Here is a 19,167-nt window from a genome sequence, read left to right on the forward strand (position 1 = left end):
GGGGAGTGAGTGACGGGGAAAGCACCGTGTTATGCGATGATGCGCACTGTGTCGTCAGGGCTCATTCACAGGCCGGTGTGATCTGTGCCCGCGCCCTGCATTAGTCGAGCTAGGTTGAGCTAGGTTGAGCAGTGTGCCTCCACGGCCCAGTATATCCTGTGCCTGCCCCATGCATCAGGCCTCCAGTGCGCCTGCCCAGTCCGGGGTGTCCTGTTCCTGGTCCTGTTCCTGCTCCCCGCACTCGCCCTGAGGTGCATGTTACTAGTCTGGCGCCTCCTATACCAGCCCCACGCATCAGGCCTCCAGTGCGCCTGCCCAGTCCGGGGTGTCCTGTTCTGCTGACTCGCCCTGAGGTGTTACTAGTCTGGCGCCTCCTATGCCAGCCCCACGCACAGGCCTCCAGGCTGCCCAGTCCGGGGTGTCCTGTTCCTGCTCCCCGCACTCGCCCTGAGGTGTTACTAGTCTGGCGCCTCCTATGCCAGCCCCACGCATCAGGCCTCCAGTGCGCCTGCCCAGTCCGGGGTGTTCTGTTCCTGCTCCCCGCACTCGCCCTGAGGTGCGTGTTACTAGTCTGGCGCCTCCTATGCCAGCCCCACGCATCAGGCCTCCAGCGACACTCCTCAGTCCAGAGCCTCCAGTGACACTCCTCAGTCCAGAGCCTCCAGCGACACTCCTCAGTCCAGAGCCTCCAGCGACACTCCTCAGTCCAGAGCCTCCAGCGACACTCCTCAGTCCAGAGCCTCCAGCGACACTCCTCAGTCCAGAGCCTCCAGTGACGCTCACAAGTACGGAGCCTCCAGCGATGCTCCCAGCCCGGAGTCTTCGATGGCGGTCTGCAGCCCGGAGTCTTCAGCGGCGGTCTGCAGCCCAGAGTCTTCAGCGGCGGTCTGCATCCCAGAGCCTCTAGCAATGATCTACAGTCCGGTTCTTTCGACGACGATCCACGGTCAGGTGGTAAAGAAACAGAGGGATCAGTTGGTGGGGTGGGGGTTACGCCCCGAACCCGAGCCACCTCCATGGGGGGAGGCGCTAGATAAGAAGGTTCTGGGTACTGCATATGAGCCGCCATAGACATTAGTCGCCCACCCTACCCTCCCTTTGTGTTTTGTTGTTGGGGGGGTTGTTGTTTGGGGGGGTTTGTTTTTGGGGTTTTAAAAAATATATATATTTTTAGGTGCGGTCGGAGTCCGCACCTTTGGGGGAGGTACTGTCACGTCCTGACCATAGTAAGTTGTTATTTTCTATGGTAGAGTAGGTCAGGGCGTGACAGGGGGTGTTTGTCTGTTTTTGTATTTCTATGTTCAGTTTCTAGTTTTGTATTTCTATGTTGGTGTTATTTGGGTTGATCTCCAATTGGAGGCAGCTGATCCTTGTGACCTCTAATTGGAGGTCATATTTATGTTGATGTTTGTCCCACCTGTGTTTGTGGGTGATTATATTTTGAGCAGTGTGTTTTCTCTCTGCGTCATGGTTTGTTGTTTTTGTGTTTCAAGTATTAGTGTATTGCATTTCAGTTTCACGTTAAATAAAATATGTGAAACTACGAACACGCTGCATTTTGGTCCGATCCTTTGACAGCCGTAACACAAACGTATGTGGAGACCCATTCAAATTAGTGGATTCGGCTATTTCAGCCACACCCGTTGCTGACAGGTGTATAACATGCGAGCACACAGCCATGCAATCTCCAAAGACAAATATTGGCAGTAGAATGGCCCGTATTGAAGATCTCAGTGACTTTCAACGTGGCTTTCAATAGGATGACACCTTTCCAACAAGTCAGTTCATCAAATATCGGGCCTGCTAGAGATGCCCGGGTCAACTGTAAGTGCTGTTATTGTGAAATGGAAACGTCTAGGAGCAACAACGGCTCAGCTGCGAAGTGGTAGGCCACACAAGCTCACAGCATGGGACTGCAGAGTGCTGAAGCGCATAGCGCGTAAAAATCGTCTGTCCTCGGTTGCAACACTACCGAGTTCCAAACTGCTTCTAGAGGCAATGTCAGCACTGTTCGTCAGGAGTTTCATGAAATGGGTTTCCATGGCCGAGCAGCCGCACCCAAGCCTAATATCACCAGGCGCAATGCCAAGCGTCGGGTGGAGTGGTGTAAAGCTCTCCGCCATTTGACTCCGCAACAGTGGAAACGCGTTCTCTGGCGTAATGAATCACGCTTCACCATCTGGTAGTCCGACTGACGAATCTGGGTTTGGTGGATGCCAGGAGAACGCTACCTGTGCCAATTCATAGTGCCAACTGTAAAGTTTGGTGGAGGAGGAATAATGATGTGGGGCTGCTATTTATGGTTCAGGCTAGGCCTCTTCGTTCCAGTGAAGGGAAATCTTTACGCTACAGCATTCAATGCCATTCTTCCCACGCCACCCCAGTCACACCCCACCCCCTCCACTCCGGTCCCCTCCATGAGGAGATAAATCACGCCCCAGACTACAGCTTGCACCCTTGTGTCACTCGGAGATCCCTCACACAACTCTTAGGAAAAGGCCCAGCCTAGTGTCAGCACGGGTAGGGCTAGTGTCATAACAGTGAGGGTTAGAAGAGCGGTAAGGGAGGAGAAAACAGTGGGGGGAGTGTGTGTGCGGGAGGGAGGTCTGGGCTAGGTAGACTGGGTTGATGAATGCTGTGGGTGTGTGTTAGGGGGGTTCAGGGCTGGGTAGACAGTGTTGATGAAGGCTGTGGGTGTGTGTTAGGGTGGGTCAGGGCTGGGTGAACTGGGGTGATGAAGGCTGTGGGTGTGTGTTAAGGGGGGTCAGGGATGAGAAGTCTGGGGTGATGAAGACTGGGTGTGTGAGGGTTTCCAGGGGATCGGGTAAGGGGAAACCTCCCCGCCAAGTGTGCTAGCCGATTAGTGTCTGTGTCCCCAAGGCTGATTTCTATCCTCCCTGTCCTGGCTTGCGTGACCTAGTCAGCCCGTGAAATCCTCCACTAATCTGGCCTTACTGTCCTCCCCTCCCCCTTCTCCCATCCTAACGATAGGTCACCTGTAAGCACTTCTTATGCATGCGGGACTTTGGGACTATTCATATTTTCTCCTCTCTACAAAAGATGAGGTGAATTTATTTCAACCTTTCTACTTGAGTTCCGATGTCTTTACCTCTCCTCTTTCTCCTGACCTTGTGGTGTGATCGTCGTGTTTGGTTGATTTGGTGAACCATGCATCTTCTTCTCTACGCCCATGTCTTCCTGTGCTGCTTCAGTGTGGCCCATTCCTTCTGTCCTTCCCAGTGTACCTGTGTCTACCATGGACGGAGTGATGGAACGGGGACCAGGTATTTGCCATGTTTCTTATAGGAGGTTGTCTTTACACATTTTATTATAGTTGAATCTGGACCATTTTCCACAGATATACAGTATCATTATCTTTATTTAAATTATCCATGTATTTTGTATTAGTATTAGAACCTCCTGTCCCTCATAGTATTAGAACCTACTGTCCTCTTAGTATTATAACCACCCGTCCCTCATAGTATTATAACCCCGTCCCTCTTAGTAGTATAACCTCCTGTCTCTCTTAGTATTATAACCCCCTGTCCCTCTTAGTATTATAACCCCCTGTCTCTCTTAGTATTATAACCACCCGTCCCTCATAGTATTATAACTCCTGTCCCTCATAGTATTATAACTCCCGTCCCTCTTAGTAGTATAACCTCCTGTCTCTCTTAGTATTATAACCCCCTGTCCCTCTTAGTATTATAACCCGCTGTCACTCTTAGGATTAGAACCTACTGTCCTCTTAGTATTATAACCCCTTGTCCCTCTTAGTATTAGAACCTCCTGTCCCACTTAGTATTATAACCACCTGTCCACTTAGAATTAGAACCACCTGTCCTTCTTAGTATTATAACCACATTTCCCTCTTAGTATTATAACCCCCCGTCCCTCTTAGTACTATAACCCCCTGTCCCTCTTAGTATTATAACCCCCTGTACCTCTTAGTATTAGAACCCCCTGTACCTCTTAGTATTATAACCCCCTGTCCCTCTTAGTATTATAAACCCCTGTCCCTCTTAGTATTATAACCCCCTGTACCTCTTAGTATTATAACCCCCCGTCCCTCTTAGTATTATAACCCCCTGTCCCTCTTAGTATTATAACCCCCTGTCCTTCTTAGTATTAGAACCCCCTGTACCTCTTAGTATTATAACCCCCTGTCCCTCTTAGTATTATAACCCCCGTCCCTCTTAGTATTATAACCCCCTGTACCTCTTAGTATTATAACCTCCCATCCTTCTTAGTATTATATCCCCCTGTCCCTCTTAGTATTATAACCCCCTGTCCCTCTTAGTATTATATCTCCCTGTCCCTCTTACTATTATAACCTCCTGTCCCTCTTAGTATTAGAACCTCCTGTCCCTCTTAGTATTAGAACCTCCTGTCCCTCTTAGTATTAGAACCTCCTGTCCCTCTTAGTATTAGAACCTCCTGTCCCTCTTAGTATTAGAACCCCCTGTCCCTCTCAGTATTAGAACCTCCTGTCCCACTTAGTATTATAACCCCCTGTCCCTCTTAGTATTATAACCCCCTGTACCTCTTAATATTATAACCCCCTGTCCCTCTTAATATTATAACCCCCTGTCCCTCTTAATATTATAACCCCCTGTCCCTCTTAGTATTAGAACCTCCTGTCCCACTTAGTATTATACCCCCCGTCCCTCTTACTATTAGAACTGTCACGTCCTGGCCAGTATAAGGGTTAATTGGTATTGTAGTTTGGTCAGGACGTGGCAGAGGGTATTTGTTTTATGTGGTTCAGGGTGGTGTTTTTGTAGTAAGGGCATTTGATTTAGTATTCCGGGGTTTTTGGGCACTGTTTGAGATTCACGTATTTCTATGTTGATCTAGTTAGTTGTATGTCTATGTTTGGTTAATTGGGGTGGACTTCCAATTGAAGGCAGCTGTGTGGTGTTGCCTTTGATTGGAAGTCCTATATTAGTTGGGTGTGTTTGTCTGTTTAATTGTGGGAGATTGTTCCGTGTTCCGTGTTTAGTGTGTGTAAACCTAACAGGACTGTCAGTGTATCGTGCGTTCGTTTTTGTTATTTGGTATGTTCGTTTTGGAATTTATTAAAAATTCAAAATGAACCATCTCAACTCTTTCAACTCAACGCTGCATTTTGGTCATCTTTTTCCGACGATGATTTCGCCATATCGTCCACCGACGAAGAAATCCCTGACAAGAACCTCCTGTCCCACTGTAACGATCGTCGTAATGAGTGGACCAAGGTGCAGCGGGAAAATGTATACTCATCTTCTTTAATTGTGAAAAGAAGGAAAAACAAACAAAACACGTATACAAACACAACGAACGACACTAACAGTCCTATCAGGTGCATAGACACTAAATAGGAGACAACTACCCACAATTCCCATTACCAAAACACCCCTTTACATAGGACCTTCAATCAGAGGCAACGATGAACAGCTGCCTCCAATTGAAGGCCAAATCAATAAACTAAACAGAACTAGAACATAGAAATATACTAACATAGAACATAAACCAAAACCCAAAACCCCGGAACACTCTAATCAAACACCCCTCTACAAAACACATAGCCCAACAAACCCCGAAACACTCTAAACAAATATCCCCTGCCACGTCCTAACTAATATAACAAATAACCCCTTTACTGGTCAGGATGTGACAGTACCCCCCCCAAAGGTGCAGATCCCGGATGCACCTCACACAAAAAACACAAAAATAACCCCCCCCCCCAAAAAAAAAATAATCCCAACTAAAGGGAGGGAAGGGAGGGTGGCCACCGTCACCGACGGTTCTTGTGCTACACCCCCCCCAACCCACCTACTATGGAGGTGGCTCAGTTTCCGGCCTTACTCCCCAACCTAACCTGTCCACCCCCGCTAAATATTTATTAATTGTTACCCTTCACGAAGTCTCTGGGCTATGGCGCATCGCTGAAGACCTCGGGCTGATGTGCGTTGCTGGAGACCTCAGGCTGATGCGCGTCGCTGGAGACCTCGGGCTGAAGGGCAACTCTGGCTGCGCCGATTCCGAACTGTAGGGCGACTCTCGCTGCGCCGATTCTGGACTGTAGGGCGACTCTCGCTGCGCCGATTCCGGACTGTAGGGCGACTCTCGCTGCGCCCATTCCGGACTGTAGGGCGACTCTCGCTGCGCCCATTCCGGACTGTAGGGCGACTCTCGCTGCGCCGATTCCGGACTGTAGGGCGACTCTCGCTGCGCCGATTCCGGACTGTAGGGCGACTCTCGCTGCGCCGATTCCGGACTGTAAGGTGACTCTCGCTGCGTCGATTCCGGACTGTAGAGCAACTCTCGCTGCGTCGATTACGGATTGTAGGGTGACTCTCGCTGCGCCAATTCCGGACTGTGGGCCATCTCTCTCGGCTCCGGACTGTGGGCCGTCTCTCTCGGCTCCGGACTGTGGGCTGTCTCTCTACGGGGTGCTGTCGCCGGACACTCTGGACGGGGCACTGTCACCGAACACTCTGGACGGGGCACTGTTGTCGAACACTCTGGACGGGGCACTGTCGTCGAACACTCTGGACGGGGCACTGTCGTCGAACACCCTGGACGGGGCACTGTCGTCGAACACTCTGGACGGGGCATTGTCGTCGAACACCCTGGACGGGGCACTGTCGTCGAACACTCTGGACGGGGCACTGTCGTCGAACACTCTGGACGGGGCACTGTTGTCGAACACTCTGGACGGGGCACTGTCGTCGAACACTCTGGACGGGGCACTGTCGTCGAACACTCTGGACGGGGCACTGTTGCCGGAAGCTCTGGACGAGGCACTGTTGCCGGAAGCTCTGGACGAGGCACTGTCATCGGAAGCTCTGGACAGGTACTGCGCACTGAAGGCCTGATGCGTGGGGCTGGCTTAGGATGCGCCAGACTAGGGACATGCACCATAGGGCTAGTGCGAGGAGCTGGAGCAGGACGAGCTGGACTGGGCTGACGCACTGGAGGCCTGGTGCATGGGGCTGGTAGAAGAGGTACCAGACTGGAGACACGCACCCCAAGGCTAGTGCGAGGAGCGGAAACAGGACGTACTAGACTGGGCTGATGCACTGGAGGCCTGGTGCGTAGTGCTGGCTTTGGACACGCCAGACTGGAGACACGCACCTCAGAGCTAGTGCGAGGAGCGGGAACTGGATACACCGGGCCATGAGTAGGCACTGGAGGTCTGGAGCGTACCTCCTGCACAACCCGTCCTGGCTGGATGGTAATAGCAGCCCTGCACGAGCAGGGCGAACTGGGCTGTGCAGAGGCCTGATGGTTGCCGTGCGTAGAGCAGGTGTAGGGTAGCCTGGGCCTAGGAGGCGCACCGGTGGCCAAATGCGCTGCGCAGGCATCCTCCTTCCAGGCTGGATACTCACTCTAGCACGGCACTTGCGAGGGGCTGGGATCGCTCGCACCGGACTGTGCATGCGCATGGGCGAGATCGAGCGCACTTCCGCATACTCCGGCACTCTCCACTCCATACACTCCCCATAATAAGCACGGGGAGTTGGCTTAGGTCTACTGCCTGCCCTAGCCAAACTACCCGTGTGCCCCCCCAAAAAAATGTATTGGGGCTGCCTCTCCGGCTTCCTTGCCAGCCGTGTTCCCCTGTAGCGTTCCCGGTCTTCTTTAGCCTCTCTTATCTCCGCTCTCCTGGCTGCCTCCAACTGTTCCCATGAGAGGTGATCCCTTCCGGCCAGGATCTCTTCCCAACTGTAGGATCCCTTGCCGTCCAGGATGTCCTCCCATTTCCAGTCCTCTTGCTGCTCCTTCCTCCGCTGCTTGGTCCGTTTGTGGTGGGTAGTTCTGTAACGATCGTCGTAATGAGTGGACCAAGGTGCAGCGGGAAAATGTATACTCATCTTCTTTAATTGTGAAAAGAAGGAAAAACAAACAAAACACGTATACAAAAACAACGAACGACACTAACAGTCCTATCAGGTGCATAGACACTAAACAGGAGACAACTACCCACAATTCCCATTACCAAAACATCCCTATACATAGGACCTTCAATCAGAGGCAACGAGGAACAGCTGCCTCCAATTGAAGGCCAAATCAATAAACTAAACATAGAACTAGAAAGACTAGACTAGAACATAGAAATATACTAACATAGAACATAAGCCAAAACCCCGGAACACTGTAATCAAACACCCCTCTACAAAACACATAGCCCAACAAACCCCGAAACACTCTAAACAAATATCCCCTGCCACGTCCTGACCAAACTAATATAACAAATAACCCCTTTACTGGTCAGGATGTGACACCCACTTAGTATTATAACCCCCGTCCCTCTTACTATTGGAACCTCCTGTCCCTCTTAGTATTATAACCCCCTGTCCCTCTTTGTTTTGTATTCCCCCGTCCCTCTTAGTATTATAACTCCCTGTCCCTCTTAGTATTATAACCTCCTGTCCCTCTTAGTATTATAACCCCCTGTCCCTCTTAGTATTATAACCCCCTGTCCCTCTTAGTATTATAACCCCCTGTACCTCTTAGTATTATAACCACCTGTCCCTCTTAGTATTATAACCCCCTGTCCCTCTTAGTATTATAACCCCCTGTCCCTCTTAGTATTATAACCCCCGTCCCTCTTAGTATTATAACCCCCTGTCCCTCTTAGTATTTGAACCTCCTGTCCCTCTTAGTATTATAACCCCCTGTCCCTCTTAGTATTATAACCCCCTGTCCCTCTTAGTATTATAACCCCCTGTCCCTCTTAGTATTATAACCCCCTGTCCCTTTTAGTATTATAACCCCCTGTCCCTCTTAGTATTTGAACCTCCTGTCCCTCAAAGTATTTGAACCTCCTGTCCCTCTTAGTATTATAACCCCCTGTCCCTCTTAGTATTATAACCCCCTGTCCCTTTTAGTATTATAACCCCCTGTCCCTCTTAGTATTTGAACCTCCTGTCCCTCTTAGTATTTGAACCTCCTGTCCCTCTTAGTATTTGAACCTCCTGTCCCTCTTAGTATTATAACCCCCTGTCCCTCTTAGTATTATAACTCCCTGTCCCTCTTATTATTATAACCTCCTGTCCCTCTTAGTATTATAACTCCCTGTCCCTCTTAGTATTAGAACCTCCTCTCCCTCTTAGTATTATAACCCCCTGTCCCTCTTAGTATTATAACCCCCTGTCCCTCTTAGTATTATAACCCCCTGTCCCTCTTAGTATTATAACCTCCTGTCCTTCTTAGTATTATAACCCCCTGTCCCTCTTAGTATTAGAACCTCCTGTCCCTCTTAGTATTAGAACCTTGTGTCAGACCTCTTAGACTTTGAATCATGAGTTCAATAGAGGAGCACTTTTTCTCAATACCTATCCCATGTTTAGGATGACTGCGTCTCAAGATTTGGGAACAGAGTATGGAGTCGTGAAAAGTATCATAGAACAACTTTTCTTAACTCCCATAAGTTTTTAAGGCATGAATTGTGGAGATGGAAACACAAAGTGCAGAGCTCTTCAATCCTGGTCCGTTTTCTAGGCTTTTGTCCCAGCCCAGCATTAACACACATGACTCAAGCTATTAAGGGCTAGATGATCAGATGAATCAGGTGGTTTAGAAGGCTACTGGGCCGGAACAACACCCTGTGGTTCTCAAGAACAAGAACTGAAGAACCTTCCAACCCCTTCTGAATGGTAATCAGTGATCTGACTAGACTGGATAGGTGAAAGCTATGTAATGGAACTCTAGCTTTGACCTGTCCAGAAGAGTAATAACTCCATGAAAGGGAGAAGGAAAGATTATTTTTTATATATATATTTAAACTGAGCCCATGTATTCTGTTCCTCTCAGATCTGTGCTGTGTAATGACCCAGACATGTCCGACATCCCCGTAAATGTCCCTGTGGATACGGTCAAACTGCGGGTAGAGAAGACAGGCGTGAGGCGCATCCCCACCGAGGCCTTCTACTACCTGAACGACCTGCGCTACCTGTGGATCACCTACAACTCTATCTCCTCTGTGGACGCCGCCGCCTTCTACAACCTCAAGGTCCTCCACGAACTGCGGCTGGACGGGAACCTGATCTCCACCTTCCCCTGGGAGTCCCTAAAGGAGATGCCTAGTCTGAGGACGCTGGATCTTCACAACAACCGCTTGACCAGCATGGCCATGGAGGCTATCCCGTACCTGGTCAACATCACCTACCTGGATATCTCCAGCAACAAGTTGACCACTCTGTCTTCGGACCTCGTGGATATCTGGTCGCCGTTCAACGGAATGCCCGTCTCCTCCAGCCTGTCCCAGAAAGTGGTGCTCGGTAAGAGAACTGATAATGAAGTGTGAGTGGGTGATGTGGGGATGAGGGTTTCAGGTTAGGACTTTGGGCAGGGGTGCACAACCCTCCACCCTCAAGAGCTACAGATGTAGGATCTTATTTTGATCACCCTGATGCTTATTTGATCACCCTGCATTGCAGATTTCCTGCAATGCAAACTTGTAGTGTATTTGAGGTTTAAAAAGGGTTCTGAAGTTTGTAATTTTCCATTAGAAATTTCTGACTTGATTTTTCTTTACAAAAAAATGATTTACCCCTACAAAATCTCCATTAATAATAATTCACATAACAATTTACATTTCCTGTTGCTGCAGAATTATTTTCCTGCTGTAGCAAATTGGCTCAAATTAAGATCCTACATCTGTACTGATTTTGCAGGCTTTTGCCCTGACTACAACATGTGCTTCTACTGATCAGCTACTCTTCAGGAGGACACACCTGAGATTAGCTGACCCACGTGTTAGAGCAGGGCTGGAGCAAAACCCTGAACGCCCAGTGGCTCTCCAGGAGGTGGGTTGGCCACCCCTGCAGTAAAGCAGTGTTCGGTGATAACAGAACATGGCACTGGTCTGCGTAGGAGTGTATCGAGTTTTGGGTTGTTACGTAGCCCGTAAAGGGCGTTTGCTGAACCTCCCTACGAACATTAGGAAGTTGTACAAACATGAAATCCATGGCAATTGTTATGACAACACCTCAACGTGATGTCACTTTTTGTCTGGCACCTGGACTGTAACGCAATGTGTTTACTTAGTGACGGTTACGTTTAACCCAAAGGTATATTTCCATCTTCACATTGAGGTTCCAAACCTATTTGGGCTACTCTTTATTTGGAAACTCTATCTATAGATGCTCAACAAACTATCAATAGACTATCACCTACACGTCCACAACGCTTGGACTTCTATGTGCTGTAGCTGCAGGTTACCAGGTCAACCTATTTTAGATCCACCTCATAAGCAGCAGGGAGTTAAAGTTATCATGCAATGATAGTCCCTTTCTAAACTTTGGCTTTGAGAAATCTAATTAGTTATTTTCCCATGCTTTGATTTGTACAAACATGCCATGTATTTTGGGCTTCACACTGAATCTCACAGAATGTATGAAGGTGTAAGCAGGCCCTCAGATGTATGTACCCAGGTTTTCATTGGCATGCCAAATGCTGAATAGAACGCTGATGTACAAACTGACATATACAGTACATTGTAGAGAGCATTCGGATACAAGACAAATAAATAATTACATCAATAAATAAACCGGGACTTGTTAAGGGACATTTCTCAAACAAATCACATGTACAATGTTCTTTATCAATGAAGTATAGAATTGATTATAAGTGAAGATTGTCCATCTTAAAGTAAATACTCTCTCTTTCACTCTGTCTGAGAACTAGCTTGAAGAGTGAGATAATGTTAATGGGATGTTAAGGACCAGCTAGCTTATCCATGCTGAAAAAGCTTGTTCTATTCATTGGTTTACTGGAAGGAGAAACAAGATTAGCCTATCCCTAAGGAAGACACATAACGTCCCATGTACAGAATATAGACTCTTCCCGTACCATCACATGATAGAATTAAACAAAAACGCATGAGGGGGTGTGGCATCGGCTGTTGTTATGGATACAGCCCTTAGCCGTGGTATATTGGCCATACATCACAAACCCCCAAGGTGTCTTTTTGCTATTATAAACTGGAGGTTCTGTCAGCCAATCAGCATTCGATCTGCAGTTCAAACAATAACAAAGTGTACACCCCGCCATGGTTTTGGTAAAAGCTGAGGAATGGGGCTGGAGAAATGTCAACACTCTCAAATTCATAGACAGAGCTATGGATGGAAAGACTGACCATCCATGATGTCACAATATAGTTTTAACCATGTTGAGGCAATACAGTGTTTGTTTAAAATTAAAGTGTTTACAAACTATTGAGCAAAAAAAGCTTATATTTGGGGGTTTTATGGGGTAAGACAGTTGAACTAAGCTCATGGAGTATTTCTAAGTAAAATTATTCTAGAATCAATGGGTATACTGTACATCATTCATTGAAAAGTGCAAAAATGTAACAACTACAGAATTCCCCTTTAAAAGAACAGGATACAACACTTTTGTATTTTGGGAAGAAAGTCAACACCAGGTTTAGAGTTTGCGTTTGGGTTGTCCCCAGTTAAGTACAACTAATCTGGTTTAGCATAAGGGGTTTCCACAATACACATGCACTTCCACATGCGTGTGTGTATGTGTTTGTGTGTGTGTGTTTGTGTGTGAGTGTGTGTGTATGTGTGTGAGCGTGCATGTGAGTGAATGAGTGAGTGAGAGAGAGAGAGAGAGAGAGGGAGAGGGAGAGAGAGCGAGAGAGAGAGAGATTGTATATGTGTTTGAGTCTGTGTTTGTACAGTAGCTGTGTTTCTGTTAGCTTGTGTGTCTGTGTGTGTGTTCTGGGGAAGCGTCTCTACCCTCCTTTCACACACATGTAACATGCTAGTAACATGTCTGACCCTCGGTCTGGGAAATCCCATTATTAGGGTAATAGAAGGATGGCTCAGTTGTAACTCTACTGTATCCATGCCTAGAATTTTTTTTTTTAAACTAGGCAAGTCAGTTAAGAACAAATTCTTATTTGCAATGATGGTCTACACCAGCCAAACCCGGAAGACACTGGGCCAATTGTGCGCTGCCCTATGGGACTCCCAATCACGGCCGGTTGTGATACACCGTGGATTCGAACTAGGGTGTCTGTAGTGACACCTCTAGCACTGGGATGCAGTGGCTTAGACCTCTGCGCCACTCACCACTGAATGAGAACACTAAGTTACACATGCTAGCTGTACAGAACTGTACAAAAAATTAACTGTGTATAGTTTTTTTTTCTATAATTTTGGCTGGACAATAGATGAACATGGAATTCATAGCATAGTATGCAGTCAAGGCTTTTGTTGACTTTAGATAAGTACAAGATGTGCAAAGAAGAGAACAAATCATGTTAGAGGTATACGTCAACTAAAATACAAAATATGGAGGTAGGACTTTAAAAATAACTTCATGTAATAAAGCATTTATAATGGATCAGTAAATAGTTTATTCATCATTTATTAACAATGGTGGGAAAAGTACTAAATTGTCATACATAAAAGTAAAGATACCTTTATAGAAAATGACTCAAGTAAAAGTGAAAGTCACCAGGTTTTAAATGTACCTAAGTGCATTGGTGGAAAAAGTACTAAATTGTCATAGTTGAGTAATATTAAGTTCAAGTAAATGCTATACATCAAAATCCTGATATTATTAAGCAAACCAGATGGCAGGATTTTATTTTTAAAAAAATGTTTATTTACGGACAGCCAGGGGCACACTCCAACACTCAGATATAATTTACAAATGCAGTATTTGCATTTAGTGAGTCTGCCAGATCAGAGGCAGTAGGGATGACAGCACATTATATTGATAGGTGCATGAATTGGACCATGTTTCTGTTCTGCCTGAGAATTTGAAATGTAGTGAGTACTTTTGGGTATCAGAGAAAATGTATGGGAGTAAAATGTACATTACGTCTTTAGGAATGTAGTGGAGTAAAAGTAAAAGTTGTCAAAAATATAAATAGTAAAGTCAAGTACAGATACCCTAATACTACAGATACCCTAATACTAATGTATTTTTATTGAAGTACTTTACACCACTGTTTATTCATCTTTACTCCCACATTTGTAAACGTCAGTAACCTAGTTATTCACACATTTACAAACAACTATCAAAGTGTTTAATAATGATTCATAAGATAATTTATGACATGTTAAATATAGGTCCTTATAAACCATTTATTAACAATTTACCAGTCTTTTGTGTGTTCTATTTATACTTTATAAATACTTAATACATTTTTTGAGTGACCAGTGTAATTTCTCACAAAAAGACGGACATGCCATTGGTTGTTTAGCAACAAAATGCGTGTGCAACTATAGGGCAGACAGACACCCTTTTTTTTGCCATGCGAAAAGCCTTAACTAATGATTGTTTATAAGGGACATTATTAAACGTGTTATGAATGGAGTAATGATTAGTAAATTATGAATACACTTTTTACTAATCCATTCTAAATGATTTGTTACATGGAGTTATAATAAAGTGCTACCGTTTGTATAATTTGCGTATCAGCTAGGAGAGACTGGAATCCACTCTTTGAGTTTGTTTACATTCGCAGCCACATTACTATTAGCATTGATAATTGTTAGCATGTTCGTCATCTCTGAACCACTGCACATTCCTAACCTTTTTACAAACATTCATGTACATTATATTTAGCATAACTATCACAAACATTTCCTCTCTTGTCCCCTCCAGGTCTTCAGGACAACCCGTGGATCTGCGACTGCAGGATCTCCAAGCTGATCGAGCTCTCCAAAATGTCTGACACATCAGTAGTACTAATGGATAAGTTCCTGTCTTGCAGTGGGCCTGAGAACCTGGCCGGGGTTATGTTCCAAAGGGCGGAGCTGGACCAATGTCTCAAGCCGTCTGTCATGATGTCAGCCACCAAGATTACTGCCTCGTTGGGCAGCAATGTGCTTCTGCGCTGTGATGCCACGGGTTACCCCACACCTACCCTAATCTGGACCACTTCAGATGGCTTACCTGTCAACAACACAGGTATCAACAGTGAGACATTTTATTATAAGAAAAGGCATACAGTGTCTTATTCAACATGGTTATCAAAAATAGTTTTAGATTTCAAAATTGATTTGATAGGATTTGCTTTTACTCTACAGTTGATCTTTGTGTTTTATTTAACGAAAGTCTACATCTTGGTGATTATTAAGTCTTGGCATTTTCATGATCTACCTACAGTGGTCCAGGAGTCTCCGGGTGAAGGTGTCCGATGGTCCATCATCAGCCTAAATGGGATCTCGTACAAAGACGATGGGGAGTACAGCTGCAAGGCTAAGAACTTCGCCGGTAATGCAGAGGCTGCCATCAGCCTGTCTGTGGCAGGTTATGTCACTACAACCATGCCCCCACAGAGGCTCAATGGAGAGGCTGGAGGGAATAGCCCATCCACAACGTCCTCTGCTCCGGCAACTGACTTCCCCAACTCCCCTAGCACCCTGATCACCACCACCACCCCAGCCATGACCACACTGCCACCCGTTCCCACCAAGAAGAAAGTCATGCCCAGCAATGTGCAGCAGAAAGCCCCACCCAAACCATCCAAGATCCAGCAAGGCAGCGACAGGATGCTGGCGGCGGATCAGAGCAAAAAGAAGGACGCTTCCAAGTCTGTCCAAGATCTCGAGATCGTGGAGGAAACGGCGGACAGCGCGGTTCTACTCTGGACCGCCGATGGTTTGCCGAGCGATGCCCCTCTCACCGTTGTGTACTCTACTTACGACGATGAGGATGACTCCAAAAGGACAATGGATACCGATGCCGGGAGTGGCAAGGTCCTCCTTGAAGGCTTAACTTCTGGAATGAGGTACCAGGTTTGTCTGGTTGCCAAGGGAAGTGCGGCAGGGATAGACCCTTGCATCAACTTCTTCACCCTGGACATTGTTGAGGACGATGCCGAGAACCAGCTGTTAATGATCATCAGCGGCATTGCCTGCGCCGTGGCTTTACCTGTCATCGGTCTGCTGGTCTACAAGATCCTCTCACTCTACTGCCAGAGCAGTGTGCCAGGTTTGGACGACGAGCTGTCTAAAGACACGTATGTGAAGTTCGAGACGCTGTCGATGAAGCAGAGGACCTTGAACGCTAATCCCAGTGAATTGTGGGCCCACAGGCAGACCGAGGAGTCCCAAGAGAGGATGCTCCTCTTCTCCAGGTCCAGCATTGACTCACACATGACATACAGGAGTGACAGTTCCAGGTCAGAATTTCTGTGCTAGCACTAGATGAAGACTCTACATAACATCACTGATTGTTGAAGCCTTCATTTCTTCTTTTTTTTAATCACACTTTGAGATTTGGTTTGTCTCAATACCAGTATCGCAAAATTCAGAAGTATCGTGGCAAGAAAGAAAACGTTTTAATTTCTTGAGGAAACAGCCCTAATGCTGGAAACAAACAGCATCATGACAACTCAATTTTATGATTGCTGTCTTTGCAGCTCAGCACTTACCTTTATTCTCAGTTTAATGCAATTTTCCATAATACCATAATGAAATCATCTGCCACAGTGTTCACTATGTCTTGCTTTTTTGTCACTATACACCACACCAGGTTTATTAAACAGATAAGACATTCATTGATCTCAATATGGTATAAATAGACATGCCGACTATCCTAGTCCAACAACACGTTGATTTAAACTGCTAGCAATGGTTCACTCAAAAGTCAAACCTTCAAGCTAATTGTTGCCTTACTTTTCAAAAAAGTTTTCTCGAACCCTAGTATATTAGAGGATTTGACCTGCCCTACATACAATGCAACAGTTTCTGTGTAATGTATTGTTTTTACTTGTACATACAATGGTATTATATTCTTCTTTTTAATAAAACAAATCTTTGTGTATTTCATGTCCTCATATTTCGTATAAGCATTTGGGTATATATGGCGGTGTTGGTCAATGTGAAGTACCCCTTACAGTGCTGTCATTAGCTCTCTGTACAACAACTCAAATATTATCTATGATATTTCCCAATGTGATCATCTCTGGTCTTTAGCCATGAGGAATAGGATTCTGTGCCTTTTCCTCACTTGAGCAACAGGTGTATATACACTACCGTTCAAAAGTTAGGGGTCACTTTTCATGTCTTGTTTTCCATGAAAACATACATGAAAAAAGTTGCAAAATGAATAGCAAATATAGTCAAGACGTTGACAAGGTTATAAATAATGATTTTTAATTGAAATAATAATTGTGTCCTTCAAACTTTGCTTTCGTTAAAGAATCCTCCATTTGCAGCAATTACAGCCTCGCAGACCTTTGGCATTCTAGTTGTCAATTTGTTGAGGTAATCTGAAGAGATTTCACTCCATGCTTCCTGAAGCACCTCCCACAAGTTGGATTGGCTTGATGGGCACTTCTTACGTACTGCTGCTCCCACAACAGCTCAATAGGGTTGAGATCCGGTGACTGCGCTGGCCACTCCATTATAGACAGAATACCAGCTGACTGCTTCTTCCCTAAATAGTTCTTGCATAGTTTGGAGCTGTGCTTTAGATCATTGGCCTGTTGTAGGAGGAAATTGGCTCCAATTAAGCACCGTCCGCAGGGTATGGCATGGCGTTGCAAAATGGAGTGATAGCCTTCCTTCTTCAAGATCCCTTTTACCCTGTACAAATCTCCTACTTTACCACCACCAAAGCATCCTCAGACAATCACATTGCCTCCTCCATGCTTGACAGATGGCGTCAAGCACTCCTCCAGCATCTTTTCCTTTTTTCTGCATCTCACGAATGTTCTTCTTTGTGATTCGATCGCCTCAAACTTAGATTCTTCTGTCCATAACATTTTTTTCCAATTTTTATCCAGTGTCTGTGTTCTTTTGCCCATCTTAATCTTTTCTTTTTATTGGCCAGTCTGAGATATGGATTTTTCTTTGCATCCAAGAGTCGCCTCTTCACTGTTGACGTTGAGAATGGTGTTTTGCGGGTACTATTTAATGAAGCTGCCAGTTGAGGACTTGTGAGGCTTCTGTTTCTCAAACTAGACACTCCAATATACTTGTCCTCTTGCTCAGTTGTGCACCAGAGCCTCCCACACCTCTTTCTATTCTGGTTAGAGCTAGTTTGCTCTGTTCTGTGAAGGGAGTAGTAGACAGCATTGTATGAGATCTTCAGTTTCTTGGCAATTTCTTGCATGGAATAGCCTTCATTTCTCAGAAAAATAATAGATTGTCGAGTTTCAGAAGAAAGTTCTTTGTTTCTGGCCATTTTGAGCCTGTAATCGAACCAACAAATGCTGATGCTCCAGATACTCAACTAGTCTAAAGAAGGCCAGTTTTATTGCTTCTTTAATTAGGACAACAGTTTTCAGCTTTGCTAACATAATTGCAAAAGGGTTTTCTAATGAACAATTAGACTTTTAAAATGCTAAACTTGGACTAGCTAACACAACGTGCCATTAGAACACAGGAGTGATGTTTGCTGATAATGGGCCCCTGTACACCTATGTAGATATTCCATTAAAAATCAGCTGTTTCCAGCTACAATAGTCATTTACAACATTATCAATGTCTACACTGTATTTGTGATCAATTTTATGTTATTTTAATGGACAAAAATGTGTTTTCTTTAAGAAACAAGGACCTTTCTAAGTGACCCCAAACTTTTGAATGGTAGTGTATTTCTCAACATTACAACCCTTCCTCTGCCTTCTCTGTCGATCCCACCCTGATCTCCACTTCCACTGTCTCACAGTTGTTACTTAGTGATTATGTGGATGTCTGTGTATCCACCAACATGCATGTGACTGTGTATTTGATCATGTACATTTCAGAATGTATCCGCTATGATCCATGGGTGTTCCTCTCCGATCCTTTAGCCCCACTGGCTGGCTGCACAGTGAGAGAGCGGGACCATAATCAATGGGTCAAGGCCTAATGTGTGCCTGAAAAGGCGTTGCCGTAAATCCTGATAACATGTGTGGAGCTGGAAAGCCATTCCCATGGATACCCTGGCCTATGCCACCCGCTGCACGTGTCTGGGCGCTACCCGTCATACCAGCTATTTTATTAACATGACAACACCCAAGTTGTTTGACTAACAGATGGGATGAGTTAGTGGGACCTGCTAGTCTTGAACCCCCCTGAACACTTTACTGTGTTATTACTTCTGCATTCTTGAAGGATCCGTGTAACATATAATATTTATAGTTAAACAGTAGTTATAGTAACACAGTAATAAGAACCCTAGTTCATTTGTTACCATGTCCCACATACATACTTAAAAATC

General features: G+C 45.7%; 1 protein-coding gene across 1 annotated transcript; it reads left to right on the plus strand.

Annotated features, from left to right (window-relative positions):
- Positions 1 to 3,001: 3,001 nt before the first annotated feature.
- On the plus strand, positions 3,002 to 16,775 carry lrit3a (info leucine-rich repeat, immunoglobulin-like and transmembrane domains 3a). Its single transcript, XM_014199307.2, has 4 exons — positions 3,002 to 3,284; positions 9,802 to 10,268; positions 14,617 to 14,922; positions 15,121 to 16,775. Exons 1-4 carry the CDS (start codon positions 3,169 to 3,171, stop codon positions 16,155 to 16,157), a joined length of 1,926 nt encoding a protein of 641 aa, XP_014054782.1. The 5' UTR covers positions 3,002 to 3,168; the 3' UTR covers positions 16,158 to 16,775.
- The last annotated feature ends 2,392 nt before the right edge of the window (positions 16,776 to 19,167 follow it).

The sequence above is a fragment of the Salmo salar genome, chromosome ssa05, assembly GCF_905237065.1.
Source record: "Salmo salar chromosome ssa05, Ssal_v3.1, whole genome shotgun sequence".
NCBI lineage: Eukaryota > Metazoa > Chordata > Actinopteri > Salmoniformes > Salmonidae > Salmo > Salmo salar.